This window comes from Chrysoperla carnea, chromosome 5 (genome assembly GCF_905475395.1).
Source record: "Chrysoperla carnea chromosome 5, inChrCarn1.1, whole genome shotgun sequence".
Classification (NCBI taxonomy): domain Eukaryota; kingdom Metazoa; phylum Arthropoda; class Insecta; order Neuroptera; family Chrysopidae; genus Chrysoperla; species Chrysoperla carnea.
In genome coordinates, this window is record NC_058341.1 from 65,509,533 (window position 1) to 65,524,160 (window position 14,628).

Consider the following 14,628-nt stretch of genomic DNA (forward strand, 5'->3'; position numbering starts at 1 on the left):
ACAAAAAATCTTTATTGTTTGGTGGTTTTACGCGCGCTCTCTTAACGATACAAAAAAAAATTAAATTATATATTAAAAATCTGGTTTTTTCATACACTTTTTGGGGGTCGAAAATCGTAATAAACGCTTTTTTTTAAATTTTACGAATTTTTTATTCAAAACTGGAGTTTTTGTTACTTTTGACCCCAATTATATGATGAAACTTTTTCCGAAGCGATTCGGTCAATATTATTTATTTGTTAAAAAAGATTAGTTTAAACAATTTCCTACAATGTTATACCTTTCGGCAAACTGCACTTTTACGTTCTGGAGCATGTTTTATACGGGATCATGCAAAAATTTTCCATGCGAAAATTAATCATGTTCAATGGTCCTTTTGGGTTGGTACTTTACTCTAAAAATGGTCTAAAAATGTACCGCTTAGGAAAAAACACGCTAGGCAAATAATTTGAACGAAAAATATCATAAATTAATATAAATTTAAATAATAAACTTATCAGACAAATATGTAAGTTTTTACAGATGCTCTTCTAATACGATAAAATATATATTTTTTAAGTTAATTTACCAACAAATCAGAGATAAATTAACCATTAAGTTTTTATGCCATCTAGCATATCTACAACGTATTACCGGAGCTAATAAGCATAAAAAGCGGGATATATAAATTATAAATGTTAAATGAAATGTATTCCTTTTTTTTAGTTTTCTGAATCAAAATTGAATTGAATAAATGATTTCAATAATGATTCAGTTTGCATTTGTGACATATTTAATGCCACCCACAATAACAACATTTTCCATGTATTATATTCTTTTTATCTAACACTTTCGTGAAATGATTCCAAAATGAAGATTTAGATTTTAGAGGCTTTGCTATATTTAAATTTTTAATTTCTCACATGTTTATTGTCTTCAACTTAAAAGATTTTAGAAAGAATGCGTATACGCCATTTGCATTTTGTGTTTAACGTTTGAAAAAAAAAATTAATCAGCCTGCAAACTGCATTATCGATTGAATAAAAATGCATAGACTGAATGCATAGAGTACATACATAGACTGGACATCGCCTATCTTCCCGTACAGTGAAAGGTGTGCCAGAGTCTAAGGTAATTGCTTGGGTTAGCTAGGGACATTTATCAAAAAAATACATTTATCAAAAGAATACAGGGACATTTATCAAAAATATATACATTGAATATAGGGACATTTATCAAAAAACATACATTGAATGCCAAATTATCATATCACAAAATGTTTTGCTTAAAACATCATGATTTCATTGAAGTTTTTCGCTTTTTGATTTAAAAAAATATCTAGCACGAATCATTTTACATTTTTTCTTACGAATGTACAATGAGAAGTATGGCAACAAGATTTTGTTTTGACATTTCTACACCACTATATTGATGGATTTGACCTAAGCAATTACCTCAGATGTTGATATTCTTCAAATATTTGACGCTCAGTCTATGTAACTTAATGGTCTAAGGTGTATAGATATGATTCATAGAGATTTGATTTTATCACAACAAAATATTATATGTAATGTTTGTCAGAGAATATATCGGTTTACTGATATAGTCTCTGTGTTTGGGAAGGTAAAAAAAAAAAATGAAAAAGTGTTTAATATGTAGATTTCCATATTCTCCAATTTGTGGCCGCAGTTTTCACAAGTAAGTAATAAAATAATACCTGCCGCCACATTTGACAATTTTTTTTAACAATACCTCAAAAACTTCGTATTTTTGCCGATCAATCACAAAAATTTTTTTTTTTCATTCTTAACAATGAAAATAATTACATTTTTTTAGATTTCCTTCTAATGTAGACATGCAGGGCAAATGGCTAAAAGCCCTAAACTTGTCAACTTTACCAAATTTGAAAACCAGCTACATCTGCAGTGATCACTTCTCAGAACACAATTTTTATGACTGTGAAGAGTCCAGAAAAAAACCGAAACTACTGAGAGATGCCATCCCTCAAATTTTCAACACCAGTTTAACAAACGATGAGGAGTTGCGTGAGGTGGTTAGTGAACAGAGTATGAAGCTTGATGTTTGTATCACTTCATCCGCACGTCAAGCTGTGACAAATTCAGTGGCGGATGGCTTCAATGAAGATGTAACAAAAATTTCTCAAGGTATTATTAACATTAATTAATAGTGGAGTACCTGGGATTTTTGACCTCGGATTTCCGTAGGTAATAGTGAATGAATTTGTGTGGTCGAAGTGGGATTGTATTTTTTATTGCATAAATTTCAACGTTTACCACTTATTTTTGTGCTCTTGATTAAAAGTACTTCTATGTTTACCGCTTTTTTGTGTGCTCTTGAGTAAAGTTTACACCGTTAGAGATAGAACAAAAGTTTAAATGTAAAAAATGTTTCTTATAAATAAATAAACTTTTGTTTGAAACATTTTTTCGTCAACACCACTGTTTACCCGTGAAGGCGCAAATTAGGACAAAACTTGGGAACCAATTTCTTCAAAACTATAAAAGATAGGAAGTTGAAAATTTGCAGGAAGCATCAACTAATAGTTTTGTGAAACACTCTCGAAAAACGGAAAAACATTTTTGAAAGTATCTTCTAGACGCCTTCACAGGTAAACAGTGATGTTAAAGAAAAAATATTTCAAATAAAAGTTGTTTATTTATTTATAGGAAATAACTTTTACATGTAAACTTTTGTTCTATCTCTAACGGCTTACAAGATAGGTTCTTTTTTATTTAATTGAATGAGCAGTCGATCAATTTTGAAGCTAGAAAGTTGATAAAAATCAAATTTACGAAAACCAAATAAAAGGCAGAGACCATAATTGTGTTGGTTATTTAATTTTGAATCTTTGGATTTATCGTTTAAACGGTAGTTCTACCATTTTTCATCATTTCAATCGTTCTACAGGGTGTTTTCTGAATCTACCGTTTTTTAGAAATTTTTTCAGTAAATAAACAAGTGAAAAAAAAACAATTGACTGAGTTAATTGTTGAAATACCATGCAAAGTCAGATTTCTTTATCACATAACACATACAAACATGTGACACATACATAACTGATAATCAAGTATAGTACATATTATAAAAATTCCGCCTAATTGGCGCCCTCACGGGTAAACAGTAATGTTTACGAAAAAATGTTTCAAACAAAAGTTGTTTAATTTTTGATAAGGAACATTTTTTACATTTAAACTTTTGTTCTATCTCTAACGGTTTACAAGATGGGTCCTACGGACCCAAGACCCAATTGACCTAAGATGCTCATTTACGAACTTGACCTCACTTTTTACGTCCTGAGTACGCTGTAAAAATTTCAGCTCGATATCTTTTTTTGTTTTTGAGTTATCGTGTCCACAGACGGACGGACGGACGGTCGGACGGACGGACGGACGGACAACCGGAAATGGACTAATTAGGTGATTTTATGAACACCTATGACAAAATTTTTTTCCTAGCATCATTATTTTTAAGCGTTACAAACTTTGGACTAAACTTAATATACTATGTATATTTCAAATATACATGGTATAAAAATAGGAAAATGAGTGATATATAAATAATGAAAAATATTTAAATAAACAAGTATTATTTTTTCCGATTTCTGTTTCTATATAAATATATAGCTTTAACATGTATTAGACCATTTGAATTATTGCAATTATTAATTTATTTTTATACCATGTATATGAAATATACCAAGGTATACTAAGTTTAGTCCCAAGTTTGTAATGCTTAAAAATATTGATGATATAAACAAAATTTTGGTATAGGGGTTCATAAATCATCACCTAATTAGTCCATTTCCGCTTGTCTGTCTGTCGTCTGTCATCACGATAACTCAAAAACGAAAAGAGATACCAAGTTGATATATTTATAGCGTGCTTAGGACCTAAAAAGTGATGCCAAGTTCGTAAATGAGCAACATATGGTCAATTGGGTCTTGCGTCCGTAGGACCCATCTTTTAAACAGTTAGAAATAACAAAAATTTAAATGTAAAAAAATATTCCTTATAAAAAAATAAACAACTTTTGTTTGAAACATTTTTTCGTAAACATCACTGTTTACTCGTGACAGTTATACAAATTGTATAGTATGTATTATATGGGAATATCAGTTATATATGTGTGACTTGTGTGTATGTGTTATGTGACAGAGTAATCAACACTGTCTATATATGGTTTTTCAACAATTAACTCAGTCAATTGTTTGTTTTCACTTGTTCAATATGAAATTTACAAAATTTAAAAAAAAAACTGACAAATGTTTCGGGTACGGAACCCTAATCTCGCATTTAAAACATGGCTGAGAACACTCTCCATTAAATTACCTTTGTAGCTCCTTTCAAATAATTCCTTATAGCAAATATAAATTCGTTATAGCTCTCTCCAAACTGGACCGATTTTGATTATCATCGCCTCTTTTTTAGTTGTGTCGGGTACGGAAACCTAAACGCGCACTTGAAACATAACTAAGAACACTCTCCGTTAAATTACCTTTCAAACAAACAAACAAAATCAAAATCGGTGCATTTGTTTAATAGCTACAATGCCACAGACAGGCACGTATAGCGGTCAAACTTATAACACGCCTCCTCGGGGGGCTATAAATCGAGAGCACAATTTTTTAAGAGGTAAAATTTTTCATTTATATTATTAGACAACATTCTATATATTTTTTTAATTTTTCATTCACTATTTCGGATATCCGAGCTTTTTATGTTTTTAATACTCCAGGAACTCCACTATAAACCGTATATTGAATATGCCTGCTCGAAACATTCATTTCGACTTTTTATTACAATGCAGAAAGCTCTGGTGTTCCCATTGCTGCAGATGATATTAAGAAAGAAGTCTTACAGTGCAGTGCAGAAAGCTCTGATGTTCCCATTGCTGCAGATGATATTAAGAAAGAAGTCTTACAGTGCAGGGCAGAAAGTTGTGATGTTCCCATTGCTGCAGATGATATTAAGAAAGAAGTTTTACAGTGCAGAGCAGATGAAAATGCCATGAATTACGTCGACATGGATATAATCGACTCTAATATCTCGACTGAAGTAACACAGTCATATACACCCACACCTGCATGGACAAACGAGCCTGGGCGTACAACACTTAACAGCCCAACGATGAAAAGGTAACAATAAATAGAAATCATTTTTATTATTTTTCCCGTGTTATAGTGAGAGCTAGTAATTTAATTTAGCATCATGCTTATTAACCTTATTTTTTTTAGAAAAAAAGTTATATTAAATGGTAAAATTGTCAAAAAAGTGAAATTTAGAGTGGGTCCACGAACAGAGTACTTCTCAAGAAATGATTGCATATCAGATGAGGCTTGGCAAAAGTTTTTGCAGCTGTATCGACAACAGGAACTACGAATTGCAGCCATTAGAAACCAGAACTGCCGAAAACAAAAAAAAATTGACAGTTTAAGCAGTTTGATTCAAAATTTAAAAGCAAAGGGGGCAGATTCTGTTGCTTCGTACGTTAAGGTTTAATTTTATTTACATTTCCTTGTTTATGCAACTACTGTACGTTTAATTATTTTTGTGGATAACTTTAACTTTTGTTGTGGATATTGTATTTGTAATTGTAATTAATATTGTATTAATTGTAAATAATATTTAATGTAGGAAACGAAACATTTGACTCAGGAAATACTCCGCATCAACTAATTTTTATGGGAACCGGTGGAAAATGTTCGTCTGAGTGTCCTCAACAAAATCATATTCATGAGAACTTGTGCAGTGCATTTTCAATTTACGCCCACTGAGAAGTTCCCTTCTCACGGACATCATTTTCTCCTTATTTAACATTAAAAAAACTATTAGATTTTATAGTTTGGACAATTCTTAGCATTTTTTAATTTTTGATATTTTTTATCTAACCTCACCGTTTTCGAGACATATTCATTGGGAAAAAAAAAACGAAAATTTTGCACGAAAAATCGTTATTGACGAAACTAAAGATTATTTTGTGGTTTCGGTCAAAAATTTAGTTTAAAAGCCATTAGTTATTAGGACAATTTTAAGTATTTTTTGACTCGTGACAATTTTCAATAAAAATTATGGTAGAACTAGACATAAAAATCAAGTGTTCGATATACAGGGTGTCTAGCTAAGTTGAGAACATATGGAAAATTGTTTTTATTATAAGGTTTACGAAAAAAAGTTATTCTTTATAAAAAGCTCTGCTTTCAAAAATATTTACGTTAAGCTATTCACTGTTGACATAGAATGTATAGGGTGTTCACAAATTGGGTAAGTTCGATGGGAATGTTAATGGTCGTTTATTTAGAAATGTAGACCATTTTGAACGGATAATAAGGGAAACGGTTCAAGAAATCACTCCTGAGATATGTAGGAGTATATTTAAACAATTTTGTAAAAGTACAATTGCATGTATGGAACGCGAAGTTGGATACGTTCAGTCAAAAACGTACCGAAGATAATTGTTTTTACTTACGTCAACAATATAAACTTTAACGTAATGAATGAAAAATAAATGTTCTGTATTAATTATTTTGTTATAAATTTTTCTAATTCGCAAATAAACATTTTAATTACGATGACTGATTAATTTGAGTAACAGATAACGTAGGAAACGCAAAATTTAATAATTGGTAATAGAAGTGGTCAAAACATTCCCATTATTAACTATTCATTCCTGAACAGTTATCTTTAGTTCGTTTTTGCCTTAACGTATCCACCTTCGCGTTCCGTACATGCAATTGTACTTTTACAAAATTGTTTAAATACACTCCTACATATCTCAGGAGTGATTTCTTGAACCGTTTCCCTTATTATCCGTTCAAAATGGTCAAAAATTTGATTTGAAAACCATATGATATTATATTTTGAATTATTTTAAACACTTTTTGACTTTTGACATTTTTTATCTTACCTCTCCGTTTTCCATATATTGACGAATAAGTGTTTGAAATAAATCGCGTATTTAATCGGCAATTTCAGCTATACCTAAAAAAGTAAATATTTTTTAATATTTTATTTTATTTTTTCAAATGCTTATACATCGAAACCGGTGAGGTTAGATAAGGAATGTCAGGGTTCAAAAAATGCTTAGAATTTTCCAAAATATAAAATCCAATTTTTGTTTAAATGTTAAATAAAGAGAATATGGTCACTGGGGAACTTTTACTCCACCCCATGGGCGTAAATCGAAAATGGACAAGTTCTCATGAATATGATTTTGTTGAGGTCACTCAGACAAACATTTTCCACTGGCTCCCATAACAGTTGGCGCGGAATTTTTCCTGAGTCAAATGCTTCGTTTACTACATTAATTGTATTAATTGAAATTAATAATAATATTGTAGTTCGAGCGCCATTCATTAACCTAGCAGTCGTGGATTCTTTAATTATATACATATAAAACCTTATTTATAACACATTCAGTAGCACAACATACAATTAATCCAGTCATTACGTCGTAAAAACGGGATAGATAAGAAAATGAACTTAACAAGCAAGTTAAATTTTTGATTTTAAGCGGAGGAGGCCTAGAAAAGCTTAACTTCGAATTGTCGATCAAAATTTCCTTGTCAGTTTTTCGCCATCTTGAAAAAAGGGTTAAATTCAGTTTTTTCATAATAACTCGGTTCTCCGTTGAGATACAAAAATATTAATGCAATACTATTTTGTTGCTTTTCTCACGATCTACAATTAAGGCACTTTACATTTTTGACCTATCGTCCATCGTTATTGAGATATCGATCGAAAAAACCATAAATTTGGGAAGTGAAATTTTTTTTTGCTGTTTTATTTTTTCTCGTGAAAGATAACGAACAAATGTCTGGTATCAAACTTGTAGATCGTGTTCAGACCTACAAATTCTGGTGATTGGTTCTTCTTAGAACGTCGTGCTCTTTCCGGAGTTTTAGTTCCCGCGAGTCTCATGTCAGTCGGATAACTGTCGAATACAATTGTCTCATTTTCTGTTGTGTTGTGCAGAAGGAAACCACTGTCGATTATGTGATAATGTCTGCCACCAGGTTGTAAATGTTCTGTCAAAGGTTCGAAGGCATTGTATAATAGCGACTTTGTTCCTTTTCGCATTCCTTCTTTAGTGAACAAAGATAATGAGAACGGAGCGAGCTAGTATGCCAGAAAATGTTTCAGGTCAGTCTCAATTTTTCGCTATGCACATTCTTTGGTAAAGCAACAATGGATTGATCGTAAATGGATTGATAAAGAGAGCACTTGATCCTTCCTTGACAAAGACCCGAAATCCGCTCCTATGATTCCAGTCATCATTTCGCGACCAATTTCGTATGCACGATGACAAATATTCTGGTTTGTAATAACTCCTGTACCGATAGGCATAAATTCTTTATTCTCATGAAAAGGATTACCATTCTCGCAATTTTCGAGAAATTCGCGAGGGTTTCACCAAATTTTCAAACACGTACGCTCGTTTAAAAAGACTCGAGATAACTGAAAAAATTAAAAAAACGAATTTGTAATTTTTTTCGATCGATATCTCAATAACAGTGGACGATAGGTCAGAAATGTAAAGGACTTTAATTTTAGATCGTGAGGAAAGCAACAAAAAAAAGTATTGCATAAAAATTTTCGTATCTCAACTGAGAACCGAGTAATTATGAAAAAACTGAATTTAGTAATTATGAAAAAACTGAATTTTTTCAAGATGGTGGAAAATTCACTAGGAAATTTTGGCCGACAATTCGAAGTTAAGCTTTTCTAGGCTTCCTCTACGTAATATCAAAAATTTAGCTTATTAAGTTCATATGCATACCCAAATGTATATAATGACTGGACTAAATATGTCTTTCCATTTGTAGGATTTACCGCAACATGTTCAGGACCTCATCATCAGAATGAAAAACGGGAAGACATCGTCGAAGCCATCCTGAAATCATTACCTTGCATTCAAACTTTGAATAAGTGATTAAAAAACTGCCTTTCAACCAGGAATCTCTCACGAAGTTATTTGAAAACTGTCAGAAATAGTTACTGAACAAGCTCAAACAAGGAAAAAAGTTTATTTTTAGTTTGACATTCGACGAAATGGAAATAAAGCAGCACGAGAAGTGGGACAGCGTTACATACTCTTTTAAAGGTCTTGTGGACTTGGAGGGTCAGTTATCAGAAGTAGATGGACAGGATAGCAGCCAAACTGCTTTCACAGTTTTTGTTTTTGTACTTGTCTGTTTAAATGGTGCTTTCAAAGCAGCTGTGCACATTATCTGATACACTCTCTGAATGGGATTGAGAAATCCATTCTTATCAAAGATTTATTGTTACACTTATAAGAAAAGTATATAACTGTTGTTAATTTGACGTTTGAAGGAGACGTCGCACACAAGACCGCCTGCGAAAATTTGGGAGCTAATTTGAACTACAAAAACAAAAATAAATTCAAGCCATACTTTCGGCACTCTGTTTATTGAAACTTTGCAGAAGTTACTTTGCTCGAAAAAGCCCACTTATTTATGATAAGAAAGATGATATTCAAGATGATTTGTTTGTTGTATCAGAGGCAACTGAAATATTCTGTAAAAATTTCAACGATATTTTTGATCTGCTAAACATGCGCAGTAAGTTCAACAAGAATGCTTATTGGTTTTACATAACAACAGAAATTTAATGTAGGAAACGACGGAGCATTTGGCTGAGTAAAAATTCCGCGCCAGCTGATGTTTATGAGAGCCGGTGAAAAATGTTTATCTGAGTAACCTCAACAAAATCAGATTCATGACATTTTTGACCTTACCTCACCGTTTTCGATATTAGCGTTTAAAAATAAATACGGGTTTTTCCGAAAATTTGCTTTGCAAATATAGGTGAAGTGCTTTGAAAATATAAAATCCAATAATTTTTTTAAATGTTAAATGAACAGAATATGGTGTTCGGGTGTAGGAAACTTCTGCCCGATTCAATAGGCGTAAATCGCAAAATGAACAAGTTCTCATGAATATGATTTTGTTCAGGACACTCAGATAAACATTTTTTACCGGCTCCCATAAAAATCAGATGACCCGGAGTTTTTCCTGAGTCAATAATAACAGAAGTTATGTTGGAGGATCATGATTATTGTAAACTTTAAGACGCTTGGAATAATTTGTAAATGCACTGACGGTGTTTTGCAGCTTAACAGAAATATTTTTGTTAATAATATTTACGCGAAAATCTTATCAGTCATTCCAACAACTGTATTCAACGACGATCACTATTTAAATCAAGAACCATTGATGGATCTTCGCAGACAACTTATAATACTAATTGTTGGTAAATACACTGATTTGCATTAAAACATCAAGCTACTTTGCTAAATGACCAAAAAGAAAGAGTTCGTATGCGTAATAATAAGATAAAAAATTTTCAAGGCCAATTTTAATTAGATTATAATACATAGTCTTACACTGAGATACACAATTTGTTTTAAATAATAATTAATCTCAATAAAACTTTTAGATAATTTTATTAAAAAATGTGAAAATTATTAATATTTTGTTTGTTATGTAAATAAAGTTTCTTTACACGTTTGTACTTTTTGAATTAATTTTAATGTATTAAATATTAAATAATATTTCATAATTCTTTTTTAACTATTTACTTAATAGCAATAATGTAAACAAGGCTCCTGCTAGGCTAAGACCCGGTATTCTAAATATATTCCCTCATATTATGTTAATTGATATTACAACTAGTGTAGGCGCTGAGTAAGTTTCATCGTATTTTGACCCGCTGAATACGAATTTTCAATTTTGTATCATTTATACCTACATGAAAAAACAAATATTTTTTTTTTTTTTTGTTATTCGTCTTGATACGACCAATAGAACCGGAGATATGATTAAAATTGTAAACAAAAAAAATATTGCATAAGATCGGCGCGCAGCGCTTAGTTTAAAACGTCCATAGAATGGCTAATAAATAATATTTTTGTACTTTAAGGTACTCATTTTAAAGTTATATTTGAGTCTATATTTTAATTTTATGCACATAAAAATACGTTTTATGCAATAGCAACGAAGCCAACCCTTAGCGAAAGAAAACCCCACATAATTATATATGAGAAAATTGCAAATTTGTTCTAGTTTAAGAATCTTTTTTTATTTTTGCAAATATCTCTATTAAAACTTGAGTTATTGCAACCGAATGCGAATGTATGAATTGATTCTGATTCAATCAAATTAAATATGAAAAGGGGGTGAACGTTGCATCAAATCAAGCATGTTTGTTTTTTGATATTTTTTTGCAATGTAAAGGCAAAGTTAAATCAAAGTTTGACTTCGGTAAACAACCGGATCATGCCGAAAAATAAGAAAAACCTCGAAAATTTGACCTTATTTCAGTTTTTGCCGATTATGACACGAAAGAACTGGTTTTCCTCTAAAAATATTTTTTTAAAGAAAATTAAATTTGCAATAATTTGAGATCAAGCCGGTTTTTGTAGGAACGATAGTTTCGGAGATACAGCTTTTCAAAGTTGGCCAATTTTTTCAAGCGATTTTACGCAAAATTTCTTCATTCGCGTTCGGTTGCAATTACTCAAGTTTTAATATAGATATTTGAAAAAATATAACTAGAACCAATTTTCAATTTTCTCATATATAATTATTTGTATTTTTCTTTCACTATAGATTCGCTTTCGACTTATAAATTAATAGCGGACCGGAAAAATGACAAAATTTAATACATACAATCGTGCTAGCTTCGTTGCTATTTCATAAAACCTATTTTTATATGCATAACATTAAAATATAATTTATTGGCAATCTACGGATGTTTCAAACACAGCGTTGCATAACTCCGTTTCTATTGGCCGTATCAAAACGAATGAAAATGATGGTACAGAAGTGTTTGGTAAAATTTTCTCTAGTTTAGGAGCTATGTTAATTAATTTGTTTATAAAACATTTCCCCCACTCTGAGAGATGAGCAAGTTGAAAATTCGGATTTAGTGGGTCGAAATACGTCGAAATACACTCCTTGTTCGGTGGGACCTGTAAATGCATGCGAAACCCACTCAGCACGAGCTACATCGCTTACAAGAAAGCAAACAAAAATGAATTTGAGCCTGGCAGGTGATTTTAATTTGCAATTTTTCCTACGCAAAAAATGTTCTTGAGGCACTTTGAAACTTACACCATTTTAAAGTCTAATATTCAATCATACGAAATATTATCGCCTGGCATGATTTTGTGGGGCCTAAAATGGCCTGGCAGGTGACTTTAATTTGCAATTTTTCCTATGCAAATTAAAAATTTCATAGGTCCCTAACGCTCCCCAACATCCCAGCCAGGTTGTCGATTTCACCATCCACAAATTCGCAAGTTATCAACTTTAATATTTTCAATGTGCCTCAAATATGGACTCAAAAAAGCCACTCTGCTCTCCAGTTAATATATATATGTTGCTGTTATTATTATTTGTTTCAAATTTTGCATTATCTTTCCAGTAGATTGTTTAATATGTGTCTAACGAAAAAAAGTGCATAGGACCTTTTTGTAGCGAATTTTATTCTTTAAACAAATTTTCTCGGCACTTTTTTCGCTTAAATTAATAACGTAGCAGTTATTGCAAAAAAAAAACAACTTTAAACCAAGATGGCGGCCTTCCCCTAATAGGTAGCATCCCGCCTTTTCAAATTTAAACTTATCTTTAATCACCCTAATCGTAACCAAAAATTCGAGTTTCCCCAAAAATTCGATTTAAAAATCTAGGATGATTGTACTATTTATATAATTTTCAACAAAATTTTTGCTGTCAAAAATTGTTACGTTAACCTCTTTTATATGCTTTTATGGTAGGTATGGTATGCTTTTATTATGTTTATGTATGGTTTACAAGATTGTATACCACATTTCCGTTAAATTCTTTTTTCTATCGCTAGGTAGAGCCTTTCTTAGCATTAAAATCCAATAAATGCTTAATATTAATATTAATTATTCTCAATAACAAAGCAACAGAGTATTTGAATAGTGAATACTTGAATGCAAATGTGCCGACGGCGACACCTCATTGCAATAGGGTTTTTCATTTACAAAATGATTCTTTTTTGTTTCGGACTGTTTTCAATCAAGTAAAGACATATCTTATATCTTCTATCCTTGTCAAAAAGCGCTGCTTGAAAAAGATTAAATATATTTAACTTCCTTAGGTTGAATAGTTTTTTGAAAACTGTCCGAAACAAAAGCAAATCGATAAAAAGGCCTATTACCAGTAGATATAGTAGTCCAGAATTCTCTCATGGCCATGGCCCACTTAACAAGATTACACTGCATATCAAAGAATTATCTCGTCTATTTGTCAGGTTGATAATGAAAAGATAATTTACTATTCTAATACAAATATTAAAATAAATAGTTCTTTGTTGGTAGATACGTGTTTTTGTGAATAGGGAAAGGTTGTGCACAGTAAAACATTTACTCAAAATAAATAATTAAATAAATGGTTAACAGCAGTTTAACGATTAGAAATGGTTAAGGAGGTTATAAGAAATGTAAAATAAGGTTATCTCCCAGCAGCAAAGTTGTTGGATGTTTTTGGGGGTGGAAAATTGGAAGGAAGTGGAAAATGGTAAAAACCGTCTTTTTTTTTGTTTTTTATTTCTTATTTGTCCAAAAATAGAAAACCCTTTTTGTGTCCTTAATAACCGCAATTTTTTTCAAGTAATACTATCGAGTACTTTTTGATATCGTTTTTTTTTTTTAAATGAAAAATGTACTTCAGAAATCATCGTACAGGGTTCATTCAGTGTTCATACCTATACTAACCATCTTAAAACACGTCCAAAAAAATACGAAAAAACAAAAAATTAATTTTTTAATAATTGTTGACAAATTGCTTAAAATTTTTGGAAAATGCAAAAAGTAATTACACCAATGAATTCTATGAAAAAATACAAAAAAATGTTTTTTATTATTTGACGCGAAACAAAATATTTGCCGAGGCCGCAATGATATTGCTAGGAAGATTAATCTAAAATACTATATAGTCACAACTTAAATTGATTGACTTATTTGCCGATACAAATTCTACAGCACTTCTAGACATTAAGTATGACCCAAAATTAAGCATGATTTTATTTCTAGTCGAGTCGGCGTTTTTCCAATTTTCCAGGGGGGGGGGTGTGGCAATGAAAAAGATGAAGTTTTTCGAAGTTTCCCGTAGGTTTCCGCAATTTTGCGTCGAATGCCGAAAACCGCATCTTTCTAGCATGTCTAGAAATGCTGTAGGATTTTTATCGGTAAGTGAGTCAGTCAATTTTAATTGTGACTATATAGTATTTTAGATTAATCTTTCTAGCAATATCGTTACGGCCTCGGCAAAAATTTGTTTCGCGTAAAATTATAAAACACATTTTTTTGTACTTTTTCCATAGAATTCAATGGTATAATAATTTTTCCAAAAATTTTTGTTAAAATGCTTTTTTCATCTTTTTTTTCCAAAACCATCTTTCTGATTTTTTAATAACTTCCTACACTCCAATTTTTTCCAAATAATTTTTTGTTAAACACTACTATTTTCTCCAAATTATCGCTTAGAAAAATCGAACGTGTTAATTTTTTTTTAATACTGAAGTATTTTGCACCGTAGATACTGCACTCTTCCCCTATTTGTCTAATCAGTATATTCACTAT

General features: G+C 31.2%; 2 protein-coding genes across 4 annotated transcripts in view; both read left to right on the forward strand.

The window, feature by feature from the left end:
• Window positions 1-1,583: 1,583 nt before the first annotated feature.
• LOC123300848 lies at window positions 1,584-9,387 on the forward strand. 3 transcript variants are annotated; one of them, XM_044883500.1, is made up of 5 exons: window positions 1,584-1,677; window positions 1,816-2,144; window positions 4,807-5,134; window positions 5,234-5,492; window positions 8,822-9,387. In XM_044883500.1, the coding sequence occupies exons 1-5, from the start codon at window positions 1,616-1,618 to the stop codon at window positions 8,891-8,893; spliced, it is 1,050 nt and encodes a 349-aa protein (XP_044739435.1). In that variant the 5' UTR covers window positions 1,584-1,615; the 3' UTR covers window positions 8,894-9,387. The 3 variants fall into 3 exon arrangements, with proteins under 3 accessions (XP_044739435.1, XP_044739436.1, XP_044739437.1); XM_044883501.1 differs by having other exon boundaries at window positions 5,234-5,482; XM_044883502.1 differs by lacking the exon at window positions 8,822-9,387 and adding an exon at window positions 7,337-7,436.
• Window positions 9,388-13,375: 3,988 nt separating this feature from the next.
• LOC123300851 (putative nuclease HARBI1) overlaps window positions 13,376-14,628 on the forward strand; it is a 40,848-nt gene continuing 39,595 nt past the window's right edge. Inside the window, exon 1 of the mRNA XM_044883504.1 lies at window positions 13,376-13,564. Coding sequence (XP_044739439.1) covers window positions 13,525-13,564 — 40 coding nt within the window. The 5' untranslated portion in view covers window positions 13,376-13,524. The remainder of the gene's footprint in view (window positions 13,565-14,628) is intronic.

What these genes read in the sequence shown, in the direction of transcription:
- LOC123300848 (XM_044883500.1), top strand. Translation starts at nt 1,616, where the DNA reads ATGAAAAAGTGTTTAATATGTAGATTTCCATATTCTCCAATTTGTGGC. An exon ending in AACAGCCCAACGATGAAAAG is followed by an intron (nt 5,135 to 5,233) that starts GTAACAATAAAT and finishes TATTTTTTTTAG; the next exon opens with AAAAAAAGTTATATTAAATG. An exon ending in CTGTTGCTTCGTACGTTAAG is followed by an intron (nt 5,493 to 8,821) that starts GTTTAATTTTAT and finishes TTCCATTTGTAG; the next exon opens with GATTTACCGCAACATGTTCA.